This window comes from Apteryx mantelli, chromosome 2 (genome assembly GCF_036417845.1).
Source record: "Apteryx mantelli isolate bAptMan1 chromosome 2, bAptMan1.hap1, whole genome shotgun sequence".
In the NCBI taxonomy this organism is placed as follows: Eukaryota; Metazoa; Chordata; class Aves; order Apterygiformes; family Apterygidae; genus Apteryx; species Apteryx mantelli.
In genome coordinates, this window is record NC_089979.1 from 14,130,945 (window position 1) to 14,158,082 (window position 27,138).

The 27,138-nt window shown below is 41.9% G+C and overlaps 1 protein-coding gene across 1 annotated transcript in view; it reads left to right on the forward strand.

Annotated features, from left to right (window-relative positions):
* The window catches only part of SNTB1 (syntrophin beta 1), a 119,038-nt gene that overhangs the window by 35,761 nt on the left and 56,139 nt on the right, over positions 1 to 27,138 (forward strand). The window contains exon 2 of the mRNA XM_067290205.1: positions 25,225 to 25,441. Within this exon, the coding sequence (XP_067146306.1) occupies positions 25,225 to 25,441 (217 nt within the window). The remainder of the gene's footprint in view (positions 1 to 25,224; positions 25,442 to 27,138) is intronic.

A 27,138-nucleotide genomic window follows, 5' to 3' on the forward strand; every position in this document is an offset into this window, starting at 1 on the left:
GACAAATCAATAATCAATGACAGATCAAAGGACCACATTCATTTGCTGTATAGCTCTAGCCAGCTGTAGGAATTAGGACAAGGTGGAAAGGAACCCAGGAGCAGAGCACAGGCTGTCCATAACTAACTCACTCCTAATACTTGCTGCTAAAATAAATGTCTGTCTGTAAAATCACAGTGTATCAGTGAGGAAAAAGGCTAACCAAAACAGAGATGATGAAGTAATTTTGGTTCAACCTCAGCAGTCCTGCTGTGTCCTCATAACTTAACACTTCCTAAGTTCTGCTGTTGTCAGCAGGGCTTTTTTTTTTTTTTTTTGATAGAGCACCAGGAAGGGATATCCGCTTTGATTTAGCCAAGCCATGTAGTTCTCTCTGCTGGAGATTAACTGTGATCTTGTTTCTATTGTATCCAAGAGACTGTCTCAATAGAAGGGTGGTCTGAACACAGAATGGATTTGCTTCATTGTTGGAACAATTTTTGGCCTTTGAATCTCTACCCTGCAGCTACTAATTAAATTCCTTGGGGCTTTACTTTTCCATCCATTTTTTTTACCACCCATCCTTGATTGAAATTGTGGCAGAGAGGTCAGTGTCCTGTTTTTATTGCCAGGAATTAAATAATAATAATAATAATAATAATAATAATAAAGTATTAATTCAAGAATATCCTAGTCAAACTAAAATATGTTCTTTCTTGCTCTAGTCAGCTTAGATCTCCTTATGTTTTGGGGCATGAGGGTGGATTTTTTTTTTTGTTTGATTTATGCCTCACCTCCTTTAAGGTAAGCCTTCTGGATATTCTTCCCATAACTTCATTTTTTTTTACTTTCTGAACACTGTGGCCATCTTAGTGCTGACATTATCTGACAAGTCATGTGCCCTGCTACTCTATATACTTTTTAGACATGAGGAGCCCAAAAATATGTATTGGTTAACAATTCAAATAAATTTGGCCTGCTCAAACAGAACAAATTCTGGAAGACCTCAGCACATAGCTTTAACTTTTATCTTGTGCATTGAAATTGTGCGTGTCAGACTGGAAAACATATGACAATGTGAGCACAGGGAATTAATGTGATGGAAGGCCTTGTCCGTAGGTGTCAGTTGTTTAATGTAGCTATTCAGAAAGAATTTCCCATGTGGACACTTCAATTCCTTAGAGGAAAAGTGAGTTGACTCTGCTTTGAGGATACAGTCATTATGCCTGAATATTAATTTAGACTAAACTATGAAATAATTTTTGAGAATAGTGCTTGCAGTGGAGAAAGTTTATTTATAATATCTGAATTATCTCTGAATAGAGAATAAGGCCATTTAGTTTCTCCTGTCCAATTAAGACTAGTTATTGTCATTTTCCCATTAAAAATGTAGAAAGGTGATGGCTGATTCAGTGATGGAGGAGGATTTGGAGTAGAGTTCAGGTTTTAACTACATAAGTAAAATCTCTTTATTCTTGTAAGTAGAAGAAAATGACAATTAAAACACATATAAGACATTAACTAATTATTGTAGGTTGTGGATTTATTTCTTCCTTGAAGAAAATCTTCACTGTTTAGTACAAACACATGAGTTCTTTGGTTTGTGTGTTTTAACAACTCAGCCTTTAATTGTAATTTTTGATAATTTTATTAGGAGGCATCACTGAGTGAAGCAGTGGAATGAAGGCAATCAGACTACATAAAACATGACATCTACCCATGGACCAGTAAGACTGCCTGGCAGTTGTGTTTTGCCTGTTCAGCTGTTAGGTCATCACATGTAAATTGTATATTGTTGGTACTTCACTTATGATCTTTGGTTTGTGAAGACAAAAAGCAGGATGTTTGAAAATTCTCAGGCTTCCACAAGAGATTTCCAAGAAAAACAAGTCATTGCTGTAGGGGATGTGCGTGACATGGTTTTTCCTGGACCCTCTAGATGCCTGTTGAATGGTGTCGTCTACTGTTTGGTAGTAGGGGTACAGCACTGTGTAACTTTGTTTGAAACAGGAGAATGCATGGTTTATTCTTTGATCGTCATAATCTTTTAAATTTATCTTTCTATTTAGTTTTGCCTCACACAGTTGCATTAAAAGGTTATTCAATTTCACACCTGCTGAGAGAAGTAAGAGTAAGTCTTTCTTTTCTTTATTCATCCATCCCTCGTAGTCTGTGCAAAATGCCATCAAAATAAACTTGCTTAGAAGAGTTCTGGGGTGCCTCTGTCATATCTCTGCCTGTACAAGCTGTATACTGGAAATGGGATAATCCATACCTTTGATTTGGAATAGCTTTGGGGAGGGATGGGAAAGGGAGGGATGGCTGGTTTTGAGTATTCTTTCTATAACATCAGTTAACTGGGACTTGGGAAAGGTAATGAACCACCTTGCCATCTCTGATTATGGTTTGCAGTCAAAAGAATAATGTATATGCATGTGATTTGGGTATGGTAATGTAATCAAAAAACCTTATGGAAACTCCAGAGCATTTAATTTACTCTTATTTTTCTGTCTCCTAAGTCTTTGCAGCACCACTTCAGCCTTTATAAATTATAATTGGCTGATATGATCTTGGATTTAAAATATTAGATTTGATGCAAAATCAAATACAGGTTGCTCAAGTGGAGTCTCTTGGTCCTTCTGATGTTCATTCGTTTGAACTTTAGCTAAATGCTTGACAGCGAGCTGAGACTAGATACTGACACTTCCCTATTGTTGACAGAAGAAAAGAAAAAAACTGGCAGCTCCAAAAGCTGATTTCTTCCCACTTTACAATAAGCATTGGGTGAATTGCCCTCTTGAGGTGTCTGTTTATCTCTATGAACTATAGAGATTGCCAGTTTTTAAGCTAGTCGTTTAAGCTGAGTGAATCCCTCCCTTTATGCCATGTTGTTGGCTGTTCTCTTCATTTTAGATTTTATAAATTGTGTTGTATCACATTAAAAGCTTTCTTTGTTTTTTCCCCAAGACTTCTCATTTTCAGTCATTCGATTTTGCCAGCATGGTCACTGAGGGAATAGCAGCATGTGTCTACCAAATGCTAACTGTGCCAGAGCAGCAGAGACAATTAAATCATCTCCTAAAGTCTTGGGAACTCAGCCAGACCCTGGTTTGTGTTCTACAGCAAGACTTTCTTGTCTGTTTGGTCTTAAAAACCAATGTCACCATGCTTGGTTAAGCTTAGGGATTGACAATGATGTTGAAGCAAATCCTTTAGTGTGTTATGGCCAGCTGTAGCACTAGATGCTTCTGTTGACCTGCTATTGCCATGAGCTCTGAACTGAAGAGCACTTCTAGGCAACGTAATTTTTATGGCTCTTCAGTTCGTAGTTATCTACTAAGCCTCCATCAAGGGCCCCATCTGGGCCAATCTGAAGCATTGCTGAATGGGGATGACTCTCTTTGTAGGTCTCTTTTAGGTAGAATGAGGCACAGCCTGAAAGCAGCCGTGTGTTCTGCAAGGTAGTCACTTTCTACTGCCAGGGTGCAGGTTCCTACTCAAACTGGTTATTTGGGGCTTGGGTCCTCTCTACTAATTCTGTGAGGAATCCAGTCTTCTGATGTTTGCTATTCTTGTAATTTGGCTTCCTGGTTATCTGTAAGAAAAATGAAGTCTGACAGCTTCAGAATTAATGGAGCCTGGTTTCCAGTGAATCTTGTTTTTTGGATGATTGACTTTTTAATCTAATTAATCAGCCAGAAATATTATAATAAGACTGCAGTGTGAACTCATGCCTTGTAAACAGCAGAGAATCCAGGGTTGAGAGTGACATTCATAATGTCCTAACACAGGAAGAGTTTCAATGAGCTTCTGTATATTTGCTTATATACCAAAGAATCTGCATAGGGGAGAAAATACTTCAATCTCCCTTCTGTAGATTTTCTGGTGTCTAAGGAGGCTTTGCCTCAGGTTATTTCCTTTAGCTTGTCACTGATAAAGTCTATCCACCCAGCCATGTTCGAGAATATATTTGACAGTCTCTGTCATCTTTGATCAATTTTTTTTTCTTGTTGTGAGGGCTGCCGTGCTTGATCTCTTCAACAAGGAGTGTGGCACACTGTGACTGCCTCCTCTCTGCCCTCTGCCATGGGAGTAGACCTTCTGTTTATGGACACTATTGTCCAGGAACTAAACAGGAGAGAAGAGGACCTTATGAGTTCAGCGTCACGTGTGTAGCTGCTAGCTGGCTATTGAGAGAGCAGTGTGCTTATGCTATCAGGGCACGCTTTACCAGGATGTGAAGACTTGCAGCTTCTCTGTTATCGCTGTTTTAGCATATCACCAACCTTAGTTTCTGCTTATGATTCCAAAGTCAAGATTTCATGCAAAAGTGGATGGGTTTAGAGGATTTACTCAATCTTTCCACTAGCAAATATTCTCCCAAGATAACATGATATAAGAAATATCTGTCGTTCCATAGCTTGTCCTCTCTCTATCTCCCCAGGCTTGGAAGTCTTCCCCAGCAGCACCTTGTGTGTCTGTTAGACTTTTTTAAGTTAAAGCTTTACATTGATGGCATTCTCTTTTTTGCAATGAATTTCTGGATTTTGAATTGCACACCCAAGACCCCTAGGGCATAATTTTTCAGGGAGTGCTGAATACCCAAGACACAACTCAATTTCAGTGGCAACTTTAGAGCAAGGCCTGAGTTGCCCCAGATAGTTCGGTGTTTCAGGAGCGTCAATGTTTGTTAGATTTTCTCCAGTTCCAATATCCCTCTTGGTGACAGTGTCACACATGAAACATCAAACTGTCTTATAGGTGGCAAATGTATAACTGAGCAGAAGCTAACACTTGGTGTTTGCTCCTGGTATTCCAGTTTGTTCTTACAAGCTAGCTGAAGTGTATTGGATTTGATTTTCTTGCCATGATTCCCACTGTCCTACAGAGTTTACCATGACATAATTAGTGAAGTAGGAGCTCTGTCAAAGGCAGCAAGGGATAAAAGACGCTGATGCTGAGTTTAAAATAAGCCTTTACATTATGCTATATCTTGACTTTGCACTGTGTTCCATAACTTCTTCCTTCACTGTAAGTCGTAACTTAGGTGACTGTATAGGTTTGTATGTCTTTATTTTTAGTATAAACAAGTTACAAGACTGTTATAGTTTTCTGTTTTAAACTTAATTGCTTTAAAATTATGTAACAGTTTTGTTTAATCTGAGTGCTTGCATGGAGAATGCAAATGCAATTTAAGCATTCATCCCAACCCATTCCTAAAGCTCTGTCTAAATTGTGAGGATACAGTTGAAACTCATTTGAGTATTGTATTAAGTTTCCTTAACGGAGTACTGAATAAGACATATACTTCTTTGAGCTGTTTGTAGTAGTTCACACCCATGGAGAGCGAGAAGAATTAAAACATTTCCCTTAATATGGTGGCAGTTTTCTGCTTCACTTTGTGTAGCTAATAGAGAAGATCAATAGGTAGGGGGAAGAAAATACTTGGCCTGCTGAATTGTGTGTAAAGGGAAGCATTCCAGGCATTTCCTAAATCTGGAAATTCCTAAATATTCACAATAAAATATTGCATATATCAGTCTACCCATTATAGAATATGCTTCATTTCTAACCTCATAACTGGAAAATAACCTTTTCAGATGGCCTCATCTTCCATAGATGGGAATCAAAATCTTGCCCACACAACCTCCTGATGTGCCATGGTTCTGTAGTTCTCTTAATTTAATGTTTGCTTAACAGCAGTGTGTGTTGGAGGCACACACTGAAGCATAGAGGTTGGGATTCTGTGCTTTCTCATCTTTAATAAGAAGCTACAGCTTGAAATAAATTATTCCTAAAATGGTATGCATTTACAAGGATGTATTATTTTTATGTAGACTTTCCAGTTTTTTGGTCTGGCTATTCTCAGACTAAAGCTGAAGAACATGCTTTATGCAGTTGAGATTCCAGGTTTACAAACCACCTCCAAGGTCTTTAAATGTTATGGATATATTGATTTATTTATTTTGATGATGAGTAGAAATGTGCAATGTAGGAACATGCTGGCAGAATTTTATAGTGGAATTTTTCTCTAACACTGAGAAGAAACCATCTGAGCCTTTTCTGTAGCAAAATATGTGGAGCCTCTTTGTGCCTGTTGAGCTTTTCTGAGAGCAATAGTTTTTTGTCACAGTATTTTGAAGAGTTCCAACATTTGGTTTTTCCTTGTTGGGTTAAACCTGAGAGTGCTACAAAAAAACCCAAACTCTCTTCCCCCTTGCCTTCACTTTCACCACTCCTCCCTCCAAATTTAGTTTCACAAGACTTAGGCCAGACTGTGTTCTATTTTAGCAGGTTTCATTGACCGTGGTGGGAACTGGGCCCATTCACCGGGGCAAAATTTATCCTCAGATATTTATTACAGAAAGACTGGTAATCTAACATTGATAGTCTAAATTTTGCGATAGGCCAGATACTAGTTGGCTTTATGATGTGGACATTGAATTTTAATGTTGATTCAAGCTTCAGCTTTTCTCATATATATATATATTTTAATCAGCTGCCTGGATACATGCAGGGAAGCGCTCAGGAAAGGACCTGAAGGAAATTGGTCAGGAATAACAGTGATGGTCTTAATATAACTGAGTTAGAGGCCAAATCATACCATATTTCCATTGCCTGGCAAGAAGCTGACTATACTACAATTTTGCTGGAGTAAAAGTAAGGCATGAGGAGTGTGTTCAGAGGCTCTGTAAAGTTTGTTGTTGAGTGCAGTGTGGTTGAATCAGGACTCCTGATCACTGTTGGCCAAGGAGGCAGAGTATATTGTCCAAGACCTGAGGTGTGTTTTCCTTCCTCCTGCCTTTACCGCTTTCGGCAGGCGTCACTTGGACTGTTGTGTGCTGTAGTACTTACGTGGGTTGGGCCTCAGTTTGACATAATCCAAAAACAAGACTGAATTTTTTCTTTCCATTCCAGCAAACATCAAGATCATATCCCTGCAATGTTTCCTAGGCAATGCAGAAGCAAATAAGAGGGGATAGTGATAGTGCCTTCCCTAAAGAGATTAGAATTTAAAGCAGAGAGGTGAAAAGTGTGTGTAACAGTCAATGGGAATAAACAGGGATGAGAGGTGAGAATAATAGCGAAAGGAAATGAGCAAGCAGTTGCCTAGGCTTAGTTTTGTGGGATTAACCTTGACCTACCTACAGTAATTGGGTGCTAATCTCTGCTTTTCCCCTCCTTGGTGTTATCAGTTGGAAGACTCCTGTAGGTTTTGTCATAGAAAGAGGGTAAAGGCACAGAGAGCGCCCTAAAAAAGGAATGTAGTCAGGGTATCGTATGCAGAGGACAGTAGGAAAACATCATTTAAGTGAAATGCTTAATTGAGGCTACTGAAGAATGGTATAATAGGAAGCAATATAATATAGAGGAATAAATAGGAAAAAATCACCTTTGTATTTCCTTTGTATTTCCTTCATTAACTGTAATAAGATAAATGACTACAATACACAGCATTAATGAGCATGTTGTTTTCGTGTGAATAGTCTGGGTTTTTTCACTATCCAGAGTGGTAAGTAGGAAGACCTGAGTGTACCCAGGAAACTGGGCATGCGTGTGTACACAGCACTGTTTCCTCCTGTTTAAGCAGTAGCTGTTAAGTTCAAAGAAAAACAGTGATACTTTGAATGCGATATCCTATGTCAGAGGAATGTGCATTTAATGCACTCACAATAAGAATTGAAGTGTTTCAGTTCAGATAGTTGCCTTTACAGCTGCGGTTTGTTTTTAAACAGGTTGTGAGGGCGGGAGAGAAACCCACATCTATTCTGCTGTAGCGCGCGGGATCCTCACTCCCACGGAGGGAGCGCTCGCGGGGCTTTGCTTTAAAGGAACTGGAGCAAGCAAAGACTCTTTGAGATTTCCTTTGCACCAGAAACAGCAAAACAATGTTGTCCGCCCGTGCGTTCTTCGTCACGTGCTGTAGCGCTGCCTCCCACGTAGGCCACGGTGGGTGAAGTGATGAAGCAGGCAGGGGAGAAGTGATTGAGATAAGAAAGGAAGATAAGAGTAAAGTGATTGTTTTTATTAGTTGGATCATCTGCTTTGCAAAACAAAAAAGACACTTTTTCCTCCTGGCAAAACTTGCAGTTTTAAGGCCTTGTTTCTGTAAACACTAAGAGTTGGGTTCAGCGATTGCTCTGGGCGGATGTGCTGGTAAAACATGCGTGGGCAGACTTGGGCCCTGGCTTCCTCGCATCTACCACAGGTGGGGACCAACACAGGGACAGCGAGGGAGGGGACAGGGACAGCGCGGGGTTGCTCAGATCTCTTTGAGCACGACTCAGAGACCGGCTTCCTGAGATTTCCCCTCGTGGAAGGGGAGTCCCTGCTACTACAGAAACATTTTAGGAGCTTTAGGTGAACTCCCATTTTGCTGGAAATGGCACCAGCTTTTGGTCAGAGGTGGGGGAAGCGCCAAGATGGTAGCACAGCCCATTTTCACCCCGGTAATGTTGTTCAAGAGTATCTCATCTACCTAGAAAACCCTAGTCACAAATTTCTGTGTAAATCTACCTCCTTGTTCTTGAGCTTAATGGCATCAGCCCCACAGTTATGGTGTGTATTTAAAAAATGATCATTTCCAATCACAAGAAGGAAGTAATAGATCATTAAAGTTGCTGTCATGGGGGGGCGCTTGGGGGTGTAAGAGAGAGAGGAGCTATTTGTTGCCCTTTTGGTTAGTCTTGCTGGAAGGTGAAACATTGTTTAATTACTTGAGGTATTTTTGTTGTTTTTTTCTCCTGAAGAACTTCTTGAGCTTTTCATCTTTTGAGCACAGCAGGCAGCTGTAAGATTACTGCCGCGTGATGCAAAAAGAAAAGGGGGAGAAAGTGTTGACTGGAGGATTCTGGCAAACATTATTTAAACCGTTAGAGAAGTGCAGCAGATTGACTCTCCGACCATTAGGGCTGATAATGCCGCTCACAGAGCTTGTCAGCATTCCAGCTTCACATTTTTATAACCATTTAATTACTGCCAGTATTAAATATAGCTAAAATTCACCGTTGCAGCTAACACTCTGGAAGCATGCTGAAGACTAGAAGAAAGTAGAGAACAGGAAGCAGGCAGCCGGACTGTAATGAGCTTGCTCACCTTGTTAGGTAACTTCTCAATGATGGCCCTAATAACAGTTCTGAATTTTCTTTTTTTATCCCCCCCCCTTTTTTTTTTTTGCTTGCTGCTCTTCTGTCCACATTGTCCTTAGGATGTCCTCCAATTAAATCCTTTTCTCAAAATTTAATTTCACCGCATATTGTTAAATATATTTTGTTTTCTACTTCCTCCTGGCATGACAGAGGTCTGGCTGTCGGCTGCATTGCAGTCAGGTGCTGACACCTCACTGTCAACATATCAGAGCGTTCTCTGTGCGTCGAGGGATTGGTGAGTGGCACTGACCCACTGTGACAACTTCATCTCACTGTGGTGGGTGTTGAGCTGCTGTGAAGTAATCCAAAAATACTGATGTGTAGCAAATACTCGGAATACAGTTTGTCAGTGGGGCAAAATTTCTATAAACTATAGTAGGTCAGTAGAATTTCCAGCACGAACGTGTTAGTGTCATTCACTGCAGCTCTACTCGTAGATCAAGGGACGCTTCTCTCTTCCTCGCGGGGGACGGGGAGCAGCCCTGCAAGCCACGGAGCTCAGCCCAGAGGCTGCTCCTCCAGTGCCTGCCCCAGCCCAGGGCGCTGCTGGGGCAGGAGAGGTGCAGGAGGCGCTGGGGTATGGTGGAGACTGCGGGTGCGAGGATGTGCTTGTGCACAGCACGCAGGGGGCGCAGGCAAAGGCAGTTTGCCCCGGCAATGGTGCTTATCTCCGTTCCTCCTCTTCTCCCTCCTTCTTCCACTTTACAACGAAGGTTAGAGGCTGTGGAGGGAGAGAGCGAAAGGGATCACTGCTCGGGCAGCAAGGTGAGCTATCACGGCAGGGAGGCAGTGGTGTGGCACTGGCTGAGGGGGGTGAGAGAGGGCTGTGCAGGGCGCGTGCGTAGCGGGGAGGTGGGGAAGGGCTTTGGGCAGACACTAGCGTGAAGGGAGTCCGCTGCTGTGCAGTTCGTGGTAGAGTAACAAAATCCTGATTTGGTGCCAGAGATTGATGAGGTAGGGCTGCTGGGATCACGTTGTTAGCTTTGGGAAGAAGGGGGAGGCAAAAATGCCATGCTAGATGACATCCTGAGACATGGTAAGTGCTGGGGAGAAGTATGTATGTCTGAATATGTATGCATAGGTGTATATATTAGTATATTGGCTTGTGTATATCTAATTGGTCTGTTGTTATTAAATTAGCTCTTAAACACTTTCCCTGAAGAAGGCTTTCTGGTCATTGATTGTTAATGTCACTGTTTCCAAAGGGGAAGACCTGTAAGCTACAGAGCGTAGGCCGGGCCTAGTGGACATAAAGGAAACGGAGGTGTGGGGACGGTGCCTGGAAGACTGGAAGAATCCCATGAGTCTTCCAGTCCTGCCTCTGAAGGAGGCGATGATGAGAAACCCGAGAAGGTTAATTTTAAGAGAATAGACAGGATCAGGCAAAAAGATGTTGGAGAAGGAGGGGTGTTGTGCCCAGGAGTCTTGCCTGGCCCTTTGGTGGGCTGAGGCAGACAGTGCAATATAAATTGTGTGAAGAAAAGTCTTGAGGAAATTGAGGTGGCCTAAAACTGCTGTATGCACTGGCACCTACTTCTGGACTTCACTGGCCTGTCCTCTTTCCCAGTGATTAGGCTTGTACACTCTCTAATCCATAGTGCATTTCCTAATACAGTTACAACATAATCCTTGGTTAAACAAAGAACACACACAGCACTCCAATATTCGTGGCACCTAACTTCTGATAACTAATGGCTCGTTATTTACCCACGCAGGGAAAAAGTTTCTGCCAGTTCCTGTGGGTCAAATGAGGTGTAAATACCACAAGCATACTTCTGGCACCAGCTAGCTTAAAATCCTCTCCCATTGCCAAATCTTCTTTTCTTAAATGCGAGAGCCAGCCAGGCAGACTGGTCTCAGAGTTCCTCAAAAATTTTACTTTAGGCTCTCAATCTGCCACCAGCTTTATTTTAGCCTCTTACTGCCTCTGCAATGGGGAACAAACACAGAAATAGTCTTTACAAGGTTGAACCTGAGGGCCTCCAGAGCACGGTATAAATATTGAATTGTTTTTCAGTTTTTGACATTTGCTGAAATCTAGAGTTTCAAAGTTGTCCTTTAAAAACTGGAGCACAAGCTTACTATGGCAAGAAGCCCAAAGGTCAGCTTATTTATGTGAGTGATCTCTTCAGAGATGCATTGATAATACTCTGATGGCCTTTGGCGTGCAAGATGAGAGAAGAGTCAACCCTGAGTTTGGGGACACAGATATTTAAACCACGCTGTTGTTTATGGTGATCTTCACCAAGGCCTGGTCCATACGAGTGAAGTCCAACTTTTTTCCCTTGGTTGCAAAGCATTAGAGCTATTTCTCGGTGGGCTGGGATTCAACAGCTATTCCTGCCAGTGTTAATGCTCACTTCTCATTCTTTCCCTGTTTATAGCCTTTTGACACCTTCAGCTTTAACCATTGGGCCTGATCAAATTCCCAGTGAAGATAAACCCACTGACTTTGGCAGACATCATAAGTGATCCTTGGATCATAAACTCTTTGAGGCAGAAATTCTGTTCGTGATTTTTTTTTCTTGCTGTGCCCATCTCTGCTGCTGTAGAAGAAATTAAAGAACTGATATCATCTGATCGTGCTCTCTGCAAGTAGAAAGAGAGACCTGCCCTTGAACTAAATAAAACAAACATGCCTCGAGCAGATAGTTATCCCTGTTGCGTCTCCCCAAGCCTCTGTAAAAGCATATAGGGTCTGGATGGGAAAGCCATGCTTTCAGCTCCTCTTTTGAAAGCTACTCCCACACTGGAGTGCAGAGAAAACCAGTTATGCTAATGGCTAATATGTGCATACACCATCCTTCCCTTTCCCTCTTCCTTTGCCTTGCCAGCTTGTTTACTTCTCTAACAGGCTTATTCTCAGGACTTACAGGACAGATATATCGGAAGGTCTTTCCTTCGGGCTCTTCCTTCTTTGGGAACTGGCCTGAACACATGAGGCCAAGCCAATGTAAAGGTCAGTGCAGGGATTTGCAGACCCTCTGCAGTTAATCTGTGTGTGCACGGAGGACTCTGCATTTTGTGCGCCTCGAATCCAGCCTCCCTGCTCACGCAAATGCCGGTGGGCATTCCCAAGCGGCGGGGCGCTCCCCTTCGCCTGAGATGGCCTTGCTGCAGACACACCGCTATACGAATCGAATATAGAATTAAAGCAAAGACCCCAGTGCAAAAACCCCCCTTATCCCTGCGAGGGTGCCGCAATAGTTTAGGTCTTGATGCATTCCGTCTATGAAAAATGGAAGTGATAACACCACAGTGAAAATTTTTCCCACTAGTTAATTAGCGATGTATCCTAGCAATTGGATAGCCCTGCTCGTGTTTCCTTTTCTTCCTCCTGGTTTTCCAGTGTTTTTTTTACAAACACCACCTGCTACAGCTGTCTCTGTTACAGGGGAATACAATACAACTGTAACAACACTGGGAGATACAAACATGATTTTGAACTTTTGCTTTCCTGCCTGGTTATTTCCTTGTCACGTCCCTATTGTCTCTTCACTGGCACTTGCTTTGGAGCTGCTGGGGAGGAGATCGCCTTGTCGTTGTGTGTTTGCACAGCTTCTGAGCCTGCCGTGCCCCACATCTTGGCTGAGCAGGGTAGGTGCTACAGTAGTACCAATGGCAAATCAATTTGCGATACAAACAGGTTAACATTCTTCTCACTGCTTTAACAGGCAGTTTTCGCTGGGATGATGTGAAATAAGGTTGCGTTTCGTGGCAACCCTTTGCGACTCTGCTGAGACTTGCCAGTTTCTTTTCCAGCCTTTGTTATCAGCCTCCTGGGCTGAAGTTGACCAAGAGGGACTAGACAGGCACTTAGCAGGCTACGAAAAAGAATAGGTTGCGCTATTTTAACCTGGCTTTGACCTAATCTGGAACACTATGAATTGGCATTTGGGGCAGTGAGGAAATCTGCGGTGATGCGCCAAGTCAACTGCGCTTGCTGCTCAGCAGCTGCTGTAAGCAACCTGTGTCTGTCTCGTCCTGCAGAGAGGTGGGATGAACATCCTGGCATGAGCATCCAAATGGTGCCAGGCAAGTCTCTCTAATTCTGCATAATACAGCCTGAAAGAAGCAGGGAATTACTTTGCCCTTAAATTGAAGATTAATGCGATTTTTCTGGGACAGAAGACATTGCCTGTTTTCTGGAAGGATAAAGTGTCCACTGAAACAGGATTATATTTACATTATTATTGCAGGGCCATCTGTGAAATAAGCTTTCTGTACTACAGTAAAGAGCCATGACCCCTCACAGAGTTATCTTTTAAGCTGCATGCTAAACCCACAGGGTCTTATGGCACAAAGCTAATGGGGATTTAACTTCTCACTGAAAGGAATTTGAAGCCTAACCCTATTTAGTTGCTCTTTGCTCTCATTGATTAAATGCCCAGTCCACTGTAAGAAACCTAATGGAATCATAACTGTATGAATTTTCCATCTAACAAAATGGATGCCAGGGGACACTCTATGCAATTTTTAAACTCTAACTCTGCTTCTTTCCTAATAAAAGGACACTTTAAATAGAAATGCCAATTCAAAGTAATGTTTTGTTTGTAGAGGAAAAAAAATGAATTTGAGTGAAAACATTTTTCAGCCCAAACCACCCCACAGAGTCCTTTCCTGGAAAAACTTCCAGTTTCTGTGTGGAGATCTGTAGTATTTTTCATGAGGCTTTTCACTGTTTTTCTTCTTTTCTGTGTTCGCTAATTCATTTCAGAGACTCCTTGTAGCATGCCATTTTTCAGAGTAGTTTTAAGTGATGCTATTTAAAAATAATCAACCTGCCATAAAGATGAGTCTTTCCTTTCCCCCCGAAACTGAACTGTGCTCTGGAGTTCCAGGTGGACTGTGTTCCATCAGGGACCAGCGACACTTTTTAAGATACAATAACTACAGCTCTGCAGGGAGGAGAACTGAAGGGTTACTGCCTCGGTAGGAGACTGTGAGCCACTGGGGCGGTTGGCGGTGAGCAGTATGTGGTGCCATGGTCCTGGGGTCCACCACTGGGTTTCAGTGTGATCTCTTTGGTTGCTGCTATTCTGAGAATTTCCTGTGTTCAAAATGTGGAGTGCTTTCTGAACAGCCATGCTAATGGTTAGTGTGTTTATTCTTTAATCGTTGTAGTTTATTAGGGCTTTGGTGTTTTCTTTCTAGAGAAAACCGTAGTCTCTGGGAGGACAGAAGTCTATTCAAAGGAGAGCCCAAGCACTGAGGCATAAGCACATGGCTTAGCGTGTCATTGTCCCGTGCTTTTCCTGATCTTTCCGTTGCCCTCTCTGGACATGCAGTCCTGCCCCCTGTTCTGCCTCTTGGCTGCAGAAGCGCAAGGGGTGATCTAACGTGAGGTCTTGCCTTCCTCCCAGTGCCTCAGCTAGCAGCCTGTCTGGCTGCAGGTTGCTTTCGGGTGGTTTGTCCTGGTCTCTAGACCAGGAAGGAGATAGGGTGTGGAGCCAAGTCCCGCTCCAGGTCTGCCACTCACCTCCTGGGTCATCTTGCAGATGTCTTCAGCTGGGGCAGAAGCAGATTCAAACAGGACTTAGACTTCATCACCAGGCAAAGAGGGTCCTGAGCTCCACTGAGCCACACTAAAATAAATAAAAATGTAGTTACAATGTTATCCCCACCTCTGATCAGAAAGACTCGTCCCAGTTCCAAATGATGGATTTAGGGACCTCTTTGGTTTTATGATTCTTTTTTTTTTCTTAGTTATATAGGAATCTCAAGGCTACTGTACAGATTCCCTTATGTCTAGAGGAGCTGCTGTGCTTTTGCCGTTGTCAGGGCCCTGCTGAACTGCGGTGGCGCAGCAGCCCTGCGGTGGTAGTGTTTGTTGCGTAGAAGCGACTCCTGTGTGCTGACCGGATGCTTCTCCAAATTTACCAAACTTTGCTATTTCCAGGTTAAATGAGAGCAGGAGAGAGAGGCAGGCAGGCATATGGGCACTCATAGGAATTTGCAGTCCAAGTTTCTGAACTTCAGCAGTGTCCATATGTATGTATATGTATGTTTGTGTGTGTGTGTGTATATTTATGTGTGTAGGTATTTATATACATATATACGTATGTATTTATAACCACTGGCACTTGAGTATTCTGGGTATGGCCATTGTTATCTGCTGTTGGAATGGCTGCAAAAGAAAAGATTCCCAAAAGTGAGGATGCCTTTCTATGGATATCCCAGCCGCTGGAATTACAGAGAGTTCATAGGTGAATTAGTGCCCTGAGTTCCTTTGTTGTGAAAGCCCTTGGTGTTGTCCCAGTGAAGGATGAAGAAAAAGAACTTGGAAATTTTGGAAGTGATTGCAGCTCTGTGGTACAAAATAAACCCTGGGGATCTTTGAAGCTCTTCAAGGTCCTTGCATATAGCGAAGGCTCTAGGCATTGTGAATCCAGTTTTCACTTGCACTGGGATCCCTTTGGGATGTTTAAAAATGAAAAGTCCTGAAGGAGTTGAAATTAAGTTTAGTGTTGAGAACGCTGTCACTGACTTACTGCGTGACTTTGAGGAAGGCACTTTAACTTGTCTGTGTCGGTTTAGCCATCTTTAAAACAGGTGTAATCATACACAGCATAATAATTTCCCTCAGCGAGTGCCATTTTCAGTCTATCCTGCACTACTTAATGATTTGTGTGACTGCTGAAATAACAGCCTGCTCTAAAACCGTAATGCCCTTATGTATTTTTCACATAATCACTAGTGGTTGAAATATTTGTTCTGACACTTGAGATTACAAATGTAAATAGAAAAATTATAGCATACTGGCGATGCCAGGCACCTTGAATTTCATCTGAACGTGTGGGTGATTGGAGAGGGATCTATAAATATTACGAGAGAGGGGAAACAGCAAGTATGAACAGTGCATGAGAAATTTGGGATTGACTTATTCTTGAGATTTTGATAAAAGATTTTCAAAAACAGATCTAATTTAAGAGAATTTTGGATATGAGACAGTCCTTGGGAATCAGAGCACTGCAATAGTCTATTGAAGAAATACTGTGTTTTGTTCCATTGCCCTGCTTTACATGAAGCCAAATTTTATGTTGTGCTTTGAGTAGAGTTGCAAGGAGTTTGGCAATTCAGTCCTAATATCATGCAACTGAAAACTTTTTTTTATATACTTACAAAGTATTCTGCCTTGGAGACAGGCAGAAGCTTCAGTCTGATTACCAGTGAGTGACTCACAGGACCCACAATGATTCTCCTCAAAATGTGACCTGCTTTTTCCCCATGTTCAGCTGCCAAATTGCCTGTTTCCGATGTCTTCTGCTTCCATTATGAAAGATTTGCCTAGTTTTAATTGCAGGGTTCATAATGTCACAGTCCATGTGGTAAATGAGCAATGCCACATTTTACATAAAGACTGAGTAAGTTATTTAGCTGCTGTCTGCAGTTTTGACAGTTGTCTTTTTAAATTTTTAGTTTATCAGATATGGCACACTTGTGCACTGTAGCCGCAGACTAAGCAGTCTTTTCTTTGTGTGCGAGCTCTTCTTTACAGAGCCAGCGTCTCCTTCTGTAGCAAGCCGTAAGCATCTCCTTTTTGACCAAACATCAAACCTGTGGGGTTTATGGAATATTTACAAGGGAAAATTACTTTTTCAGATTATGAAAAAATAGATAGCTATATATTTATTTTGGGGAAATAACATAACATACTGAAAAGGCAGATGAGTAACTTATGGACCCTGGCCACTAGAATTCATACATTTATTGTTAGTGCCATATCATAAAACAGAACTGAATGGATCCAATGTATTGAAAAAGAAACTTTAAAATTTAAAATAAATATAGTCTCTTGAAGGAGCAGGAGTGAAACTGTAACACAGTCAGTGTAGGTGGTATGAGTAGTGAAAGTTATAATGGAAAATATTGAGCAACCATAACTGTAAAGAGTTTGTCTTCCGTTTATTATGATTTTGCCAGTCTGAAATTTTCTATACCAGATAACTGGCAACCGGTGACTGCTTTAGATCACTGTATCAGCTCAAGTGGTAGAAAGAGTTTGGTATTTAGAGCTCTGAATCAAATCAGTCATCCAGCTTTGGGACTCTTTGCGATTCTGTACGACACAATTTTGGATTTGTTTAGTTTCCATTAGGCTATTTTGAATACAAACATTACGAAAATTCCCCCTCCCCCCCCCCCCCCAGCATTGAAACCTTATTTGTGAAACCTTGTTTTCCTTCAACATGTATGCTGTTAGCCTCAGAGACGGACTTTGTGCTTAGAACTGGATACCGTAACTCACAGGAGCTCAGGGGAAGCATTAGCAGGGACAAACTTCACATCAAAGCGGAGAGACACGGGGGGATGATGCCAATTTTAAAAGAAGTTTTCAGGCCATCTGATAAAGACTGTGGGGGAGTAGGTTGTATGATTTGCTCACACTTGCTGTATATGGATTATATAAATAACTGTGGCTTGGTGAGGAATGAAAATGGGTTTATTTTTCCTAGGTTTTGCGGTCGACAAAATTAATGTGCTGCATAAAAAAAGAAAACATTTAATATTTCATTCCCTAGAAATATTTGCACTCTGGGAAACTCAGAAAGAGTCAAAGAATTGTTTACTAAAGGAGAACATCAGGCTTAGGGAATCAGTGGCTGAATCAACTCACATCATAGGCAAAGCCTCAGAAAAGAAAACAGGAAAAATAGCTCTCTGAAGACTCTACTTTCAGTGTTACAGCAGAGGCAAGGGGTGGCCGGGCAATGTAACCTGCAGCTCCACAACTGCTGGGAAATCAGAGAAAGAGATGTCCCTGGTGTACTTGGTGAGAAGAAGGCATCCAAAGGGGCTGCCCTTGGCTCCAGTGAAGACTTGCCTCTGGGGCTGCTCCTGTAGCTTCTCCGTTTCTCGGATCTCTTTGGTGGCGAGTTATGGGCCTCCTTGGGACCTGCTGTGGGTGACGTGGTGTGACTGGTCACTCTTCCCTCTTCCGGTTACTCAAACCAGGAGGTTTCAGAGACTTGGCTTCCTGACAGCCGCCCATTTTCCCCCCTTCCCAGGTGCCTTGGCATCATCCAGCCCAAACTGTTTGCTTGTTTTTCCTCTGTGCCGATGCAAAGAGAGAGGAGGCGCGCATTCTGCTTATCTTTTAATGCTGTTACTTTTCAGAGGAAATAAGGATGGCACTTGGGCTTTCTGTTTGTAACAGACAAACTTAACCTCAACTAGCTTGTGTAGTAAGTAATTTGTTGGGGCCTGGACATGCAGATCCCTTGGTCTGCTGTCACGACTGCAAGAGTTCTCCCTTCACTGGCAAAGAGGTTCTCTCACTCATGCAAAATTGCTGATAGCAAGGTGCTTTGAATAGGAGCTATCTTCATTTTTTGAGTGTAGCAGTATGACGATGCTTACCACTACTCCTTAACATTGCCCCAGCTTTTGTAAGAGCAGCTGTTAAAAGGAACATGGTGAAAGATTCTTCATAATTTTTTTCATAATTTCTTCATAATTGCTTTTACAAAACAATTGCTGATCTTTTTCACCCTGCCTGCTTGTAGCCCACTGAAGGCTCGAACCTGAAGCCTGCTTGCTTTCTAGTAGTCTTTTTGGCACCATTTGCCTTCCATTCAGACGAACTTTGCCTAAAGGTGTGTTTGTCTCCAGGATCTTTCTGAAGTTTCTCTTAAAAAGCGCTAATTTATGTCTTCTAAATAAAAAGTATAATAAATGTATACATTGAAAATATTTTTAAAAGATTTTAAAAACAGCCCATCACAATTGAGATTCAAGCCTGTCTCTTTAAGGGAGCAAGCAATATATGCTGAGTTCAGCTGAATTTGTTTTAAAACAGCAGAAAATAGTAAATTCATCCTTGTCTCACTACAGTGCTAGAAATGAGCAAAGCGTAGATGGGATTTGTATTCTCACAAGGTGTTTCTTTTAACTAATTTGTATCATGTCCCTGTGGTGAGGATCTCATGCTCCTGGCAGATCAAGAGGTTTACAGCGTCAAGTCCCTTTCAGCACTGGGGGAAAGCAGAGATGTTACTAGATGTTACTTGTCTGAACACAGTAACAGATGTTTCTATAGAAAATTGCATAGAAACACTCACAAACAGTATTATTGTCTCTGCTTTTCTGTTTATGCCCACATTAAAGCTGCTGAAAGGTTCATACAAAATAACTTCACAGATGATCTGATTCATAAACTCTTTTCCTCAAGTATTTGCTCTCCTCCGTCTCAGTTTTGATGATGACACTGGTAGCTGGATGGATTCTCATCGCATTTTATGTCTTCACCATTGTGAGGGCAGTTGCATGAGTTTAGTGAAAGTTTGATCTCTCACGTGAACTCCACGAGGCGAATGCTGATGTCGTGATACTCTGCTGTCGTGATACTGAAGCAATCCCAGTGCAGCAGAGCTTTCTCCAGCTCTGAGTCGCGTTCATTGACAAGAGTGTAAGACACCCTGCGTTGACACTGGCATAGTTTGGCACAGTTTGTACATTTTTGGCAAGGCTTTTCCTTTCAGATATAACTAGCTCTGGGACGTTTTGGTTTTGTGCCTTACTGAAACTGCTGCATTGCAAGTTCTGTATTTTAATGTTTCATTGAGCAAAATGACATAACTGTGTTAAATGGGTGACTTGCTTGGCTCATCTGTCCTCCAGAAGCCCACATACCCACATACAGTGAATAATGCTAGGGTTTGCTGCTGTCCTTTTTTTTTTTCTTTTTACAGTATCACTTCATCAGCTGTTAAATGGCTCTGACTTGTTAACTTGGACTTGTAGCAGTGTTACCCTCAACTTCAGAGATGCTTGTTCTCATTTGTCTTCTCCTTTTCCTGCTGGAAGATGTCTACCTGGAGCATGGGCCTCACGTGCTTCTGACACGTTAGGCACTGAACAATGTTTCAACTAATCAAGAGCAGCACCAGCATGGAAACATTTTTAAGAAAATCTTTTATATGCCCTGCCGCCTGCGATAAACTTGCAGACTCTCGGGTGTGCTCGCTTCAGCACAGAAGACTCAAACAGTCCCCTCTTACTGAATAAGCCGATAAAGACACGTCATCTGATCACCTTCAGTTCCCCGGACCTGAGTGACTCCAAAGGCTGATCCCTAAATGCAGGGTTAAGTTTTAGGTGTGATGGAGGGCTAGCCTAGTTCCTCTCCTCTGCTTCTTTGGGTGTAGGTATCATTAATGCTAGCACATCCTTGGAATATAGTCCTAGAAGGCTTCTAGGTGATGTTTTCTCTTGTAGTCGCCTTTGGGAGTCCTCTCTGCTTGCTTATTTAGGAGAGAACGAATGCATAAGGACTCTGCTTTTCCCCTGCAAAGTCAAAGTCCTTGATGGTCTTTCTTTGAGCAGATTAGGGCATGTTCTTCCTTTCACTTTCATATCGTAAACCTACATTTCCTGTCCTCATTCCTAGAGCAATGAAAGAGCTTTACTTTAGAGTCCTGGCTTGGCTTCAGCGGTCTTTTTTTCCCCTCCTAGGAAACAGTTTGAATGTGTCAGAAGAGACCCAGATTCTTCACAACTGTGTCTGGCCGAGAACCGCACCAAGTTGGTCTATAGTATTTCTCTCATTAAAAGCCTGCTTCTTTTTCTTCTTTTTTTTTTTTTTAAAAAAAGTCATCTGTGAACAGTAACAAAGGATTAATTGTGGAGAGCTGGGACTTGGCAGAACTGCGTATAAATGATGTACTTTTTTGGAAGCTACACTGCCTGTCTTGCAGATCAAAAAATAAATGTGAAGTATTTCAATGTGTATCAGTGAATTAATTCATTTGACTGCCACTTCCGTTTTTCTGGCTGTTGTGGGGAAGGGAGCTCCAGAGATTGGAATTTTAATTGCTCGACTGCAGTTTCTAATTTGCGGTGCGCCAAAAGGTCATGGATCATTAATTAGTACTGAATATAAGGATCTCTGGAGCTGAGCTATGGCATCGAATGCATGAGTTTAGGCAACTCTTGACTGAAATTGCAGTCTATCAGTAAATTGAGTTATAATAATGAAACCATTTGAAAATTTTCTCAGTCTGTGCAAGTTGAATTCTGTGTTCTTGGAATATTTCCCGGTGGTCTTTGAGAATTTAATAATTTTATGTATATGTATAAACATATATATATACACACATATATATACACACACATATACCTACATATAAAAATATATTTATTCTGTAGGCATATGTATACATGCCTAAAGACTAGGAAAGAGTATTTTTACATAATTCAGAGTTGTTATACAATGGCATGCCTTATTTCTTTTTATTAAATAGTTTTGGACTTTAATCTATTAGGTAGGTTCATTGGCAATTAAAAAGTATGTAAAAACAGTGCTCTCTATAGCTGCTTTCTTTTTCAGTCACTGCCTGCCTTTGTATTACTGTATCCATAAGGTAACTCTATGTACTGAGTGTAATGGTCTGAAAACAGAATATTATCAACATTGCTACTTTAATGTCCAATAGTGTGTGTTATATTTTTTCTGGTATTATAACTTGATGATGGAATTGAATTGTATAATTTCAGTTAACATTGTTGCATTCAAGATTCTTGGATAGTGCCATGCAGAATAGCAATATGCCTATAATTCGTAGTGGCATCAGCTTGTTTTTTTTAACTGGAAGGACTAAGAAGTGGGATATGGACCGACTGTGGGATGTAGACGTGAGGGGGGTCACCATAAATTGCTGTGTGTAGTAGGGTTCATGGTGCATTGGTATAAAGCACAGTGTTCGGCAGTATTTGCATCCAGCATCCAGAGGTAAAGAGGAAATCATTGCTGATAAAACTCGTGAATCATCGTGGAACAGTGTGTACCTTATTTCAGCTAAATGCATAAACTAGGCTTTAATTGTGGTCATATAATTGCAACCATTGACTGGGCCAAATGGAAAAAAGTGGCTCTGAAATTTAAATAATACAAAAAGAATTATATAATTGGGTCAAGTTCTGCCACCTGTTCCATCTACACATTACATTTGTACATTTACGTGTGTTCATTTGGGGGCTATTAAAAAATGAAACACATTTGACTATGCCAGAACCTTAAAATCTGTTTTGTAAAACCAAACAGAACTCAGTGACAAATCTAGGCAGCTATGCTAGTATTTAGTGGAAAGCAGAGATCTACCAAAATCCTATTCCTTTCAGACAGAGAACAAACTCATTTTATTTTTTAATTCTCCTGTAGAATTTTGTAGCAAGGATGGCATTCAGCAGCGTATTTTACCCATACCTTAGTGGATCTTTATAAGTCTCTGGGTCTGAGTATCCATTCCCCATGGGAAGTTAGTAGAAAATAGATGTCTGGGAGTTCAGGTGTTGGCATGAGTTTTCATAGGACTTTTTTCCTCAAGGTAATTTTCTTGGCCTTTGCTGAGTTTGGGACTCGGTTTGTGGAAAGAGGGTTGTGTTTTTGCTCTCTTCTCCTGGTAACGCGTCCTCTTTTCACTAAAATAGTGCAGCTGCCTGTCATGAATTCGCCGGTGCATTGCCTGGAAACTTGGCTTCTTGGCATGTGGAGGGGAAGGCTCTTTTCTTCTATCCCCATGCCTTGGGAATTAAACTCACATTATGTGTTCCCACTTAGTGCTTAGGTTTAGAGCCAAATTTTTTACTTCAGCTTCCTTCCTCCCCTCTCCACTCTCTCTTTTTCTTAATTAAAAGATGCTCAGGTCTAGTGCATAGAGCTGCAGCTGAAGGAGGATGAGAACTGCACATATGAAGTAGCTACAGGATTGGACCTTGATTTATCATCACATTTGCTGGCATGTCACTGTAACAGAGTTCAAAAGCCCATCGGATTACTTCTGCAACTGGTTAATTGATAATCTCTAATTTTAAGAGAAAAAAAATTCTGCTTGTTGTCGAGCCAGATTTTTACAACCTTGGCCGTCCTCCCGTTTAAGTTAATGACAAAATCATATGAGTTCAGCAGAAGCAACAAGAGATTCACCACATCTGTATCTGTTCAGTCTCTGTGTTTCTCAAAGGCTGTGAAAGTACAACCAAAGTGAGATGCCTGTTGTTAAAACCAAATCCACAGGACACTGGCAAAAACCTTGTTCATTCAAAAGCCCCCAAATTCATTACCTCTGAAAATCAGATAATTTATGGGGTGTCCAGAGATGAGCACTGTTTTCGAGACTTAGGTGCCGAAGACTTTAGGATAACGGAAGCTGGGTAGATATCTGCAAAAAGACCATAAAATCACTTGTAAAGCCTCTTGTCTTCCTAGTCTCTGGAAACCCATAAGAATCTCATGACAGCAGTTCTCTGAGCAATAACGGAATGAATTTTAATTACCTAGGATAGTATGGGACCAAGAAGTCCAAGCAGAACATCATGATGAGTAGGACGATATTTCTGGTAAATTACAAATGATCCTTCTCAGAGAAGAATATTCTGGTAAATAGGTGAACAGAGAAGTCTTTATAGCTTTATAACTGAAGCTAGCAGATTAAAAAAAAGAGGGGAGAGCAAAAGCAAGATGGTTTAGAAGAAAGATGGTAGTAGATGCTCCCAGAGCCTGGGATCTTTCGTTTTGCACGGGTATCTCTCTTAGTAAAGCTGATCTGAAGTACATTGAAAATAGTGCTGAAATCACCAACCTTGTCTTTAGACAGAAGCACTATTCTCGTTCTTTATTCCCCTGAATGCTTCCATTGCTTTTTTTTCAAAAAAATCTGTCTGCTTTCCCTGATTTAACCTCCTTCACCACTCTGCCCTTTCGTAATTTATCCATCTTTTTGTTATTAAATTATTCCCAGGCTCTTCAACAGAACTGACATGATGATCTGCACTATTTGCTTGAAATTGTCTCTCACCGTGTTTTAATAACTCCCCCAAATAAGTTCCCGGCGCTACCGCCCTTTCAGTTCACCTCGCGGCTGCTCGAGTCGCGAGCCTGATCGGCTGACAGGAGCGAGTTAGCCGCCCGGCGGGACCTGCCGCTGCCCAGTGCCATAATACGCCTGGGTAAATTAGATGTGTACGTTTAACCGGTATGCTGAAACGTGAGATCTTTTCTTGATTGAGCTCTTAGTTAGCTTCCTGCAGGAGGATGAAACTGTGGCTGGTAAAATTAGCGTAGCACATGAAAATTAGTGCGAGGCTGACTATAGTGAAAGGCCGAGGCGGAGCATGCAAACGGGAGCCAAATGTTGGATCAAGCGGCCTGATTTGAATATAGTCTGAAAACAGGATAGCAAGCGCCAAGGACTGTCTAGGTCACCGTTAGGAAAAGATCTGTGCTATCCAGGAGTGAAGCAATGCTGAGAAGGGCTTGGAGCAAAACTGGCCATGAACTGCCAGAAGAGTTCAAAACCAAAAAAAGCCACTGCAGTATTTGCCTGCTAAAGAGGGGAATATGACGTAGGAGCAGAAGAGTGGCATTGCATTGCTTTCGGTATGCAGTACAAATAAGATCATTTGGAAACACTATATTCGCTTTTCCTTTCTGTACAGAAAAAAATAGTGTTGTAAGGAGCTCAGAACAGATCTAATCTGATACCTCTAGTGCCATGAATGACTTGACCTCAGTTTTATTTACCCAAGAGAAGGTTAATAGGCGACTCGATCTTTGTTTACTCCACATGGTATGGACAAGCAGATCAGCTAGAAGAACGGCTTCCAGCAAGCAGAAACACCTGTAGAGATGGGTGGCAGGACACTGGCAAGTGCGAACAAAGCGAGACGTGATTTCTCAGCGCTGGGGGGGTCGCTGGAACATTTTAGACAGGGGAACAATAGATTCACTGTCACTTGATTGAATGTCCTCCTAAAAAGGCTTCCTATACCTCATCCAACCCTCAACTTGTATATAGGAATTACTGGATAAGGCCTGTTGAGTTGAGGGCAGATGCCTCTCCTGGCCTTACACCCCTGTAGCTCGTAGGTTCTTATTTCTCCTGTTCTGCTCTTTTCTCCCGTTTTGCTCATTGCACCGTATTGAGATAGGCTGGAATCTTTCTAGATTTAGGTCTTACGTATTTGCACAGCCTCCAACGTTGTGATGCTAGACAAATAAAAATAATAAAGCGTGCTAACGGTTGGTACCAATTCGAAGAACTCACACTGGATGTAACTATTGAATATCTGCTTATTTGTTGCTTTTTTTTTTTCATAGTGAAATATATGAGAGAAGCAACACCCTACGTGAAGAAAGGGTCCCCTGTTTCAGAAATTGGATGGGAGACGCCTCCCCCCGAATCTCCTCGGCTGGGCTGTGCATCTTCTGACCCACTGTCACAGCTCTCTCTCTCCATCCACAGAGACAAAAAAACAATCCCACTCAAGATGTGCTACGTGACACGCAACATGACACTGTCAGACCCCGAGAACAGGTGAGCAGGGGCTTTTTTGCTGGGGACTGGGGTTTTGCCTTTGCACTGGATCGCTGTTGGTCTTTTCAGCGCTGGGATTGATGAGCAGCCGATTGACTGACGAGCAGTCCAGCAAGGAGCTAGCAAGGACACGTGCTTGCAGCTGAGCTGCCAGGCGCTGGGTTTAGCGCCCAGCTCCCCGGCAGGGACATGTGAATTCCCAGTTGGAGCTGGTGTGCCACTAGCCAGCTGTCAGCATGGGTGGCGAAAGCACGGGTCTCCGAGCCGGGCCACGTGTGCCGCCCTATCCGCTGCGAGCCAAGGCCCAGACTCTGTCCCTGGTGACCCATGTGAATCTGGGGTTTGGCTCCATCCACTTGAGTTAATGGTCAGGCTCTTCAGCTTTTCTCACACAACTTCCACCTGAGATCTCAAGGTGTTTTACAGTCATTTCACAGCACTCTGTGGAGGTATCTGGGGAAATACAGACTTGTCAGTTTTGGGTAGTGCTAGAAAATTTCTTTAGTGCAGTTATCCAGCATTTTTATTAGAAATAGATTCATAGGGTTTGTTTTCACCCTGATCAAATGGCTAATTTTGAAGAAAAAAACTGTACACATAATTGATTACATCTTCCAGGCTGACTTAATCTAATCCCATTAAATTTCAATTTCTTTTTTTTTATTATTATTAGTAGTCGTGTTTTAAGAATGGCCTGTTTTGTCCATTCAGTTCTGGGTATTAAAGTCAAAAATGTGAGAGAAGTTCCACTTGTAAGATGTGAATGGGGAATTTCCGTGTCTTCCTGTCTTTTTTTCCTAGTGCTAAATATAGGATGAGCTTACTAGCCCTTATTTATAACATACGTGGAACAGCTGCAACACACCAGCACACTCACTGATCCCTGCTCTAACAGCTGCCGGCAAAAAAGGGACCAGTCAGGTTAGAAGTACACGCTGATTCTTCCATCCGAATAATGGCCTTTTTGTTCTTCTCCAGTGCACTGGCTTATCAAGAAGCTGTTTGGAATGGCTTTGATTCTCAACACTTACATATAGGCACGACTAAAAGTTACGTTTTCATTTGCAGAGAAGAATAACGAGAAGGGGGCGAGCAGAAGGGGATTTTGGAGGATGGATTCCCCTGTATTCTCTTGTACTGCAGTTCAGAAACTTTATCAGTAGCTGTGTAATTTTCTTCCTGTATTTGTCTTACCTTCTTCTCAAATTTTTTTTCCCTGCACTGCCACCAATTTTTTTTTGTTTAGTATTGCTTTACTTTCCTTCCAGTCTTCAACTCATCAAGTAGTCAGTACTATAGGCAGTGATAGCTGGCCACTATGAAAGTGCAGTTGTAAAACAGTAATTAGTACTAGCAGTTTCTTTTTTAAATGTCCTTGCAAGTTTAGCTCAAGATGTTAATTGATATGGACCACTTTTTCTGCACATGTATGTGTAATCTAAAATGTTGGGGTTTGACAGCTGTACTGCTAGCCTTACAGCTTGTGGTTCTCTCTGCCATGGACTGTTTCTAAAAAAACCACCATGCAAGTTGCCTGGTTTGAATCACCAGAACATAATATTTTATGCCTGTTAGCTTTAGTCTTCTAGAATTTTTTCCTTCGTTTTTGGCTGTATTATAGTTCTCATCTTCTGTCCCTTTCCTAGTCCTGAAATGCATTTGAAGGGTAAGACGGATGTAGAGGGACAAGCTCTCAC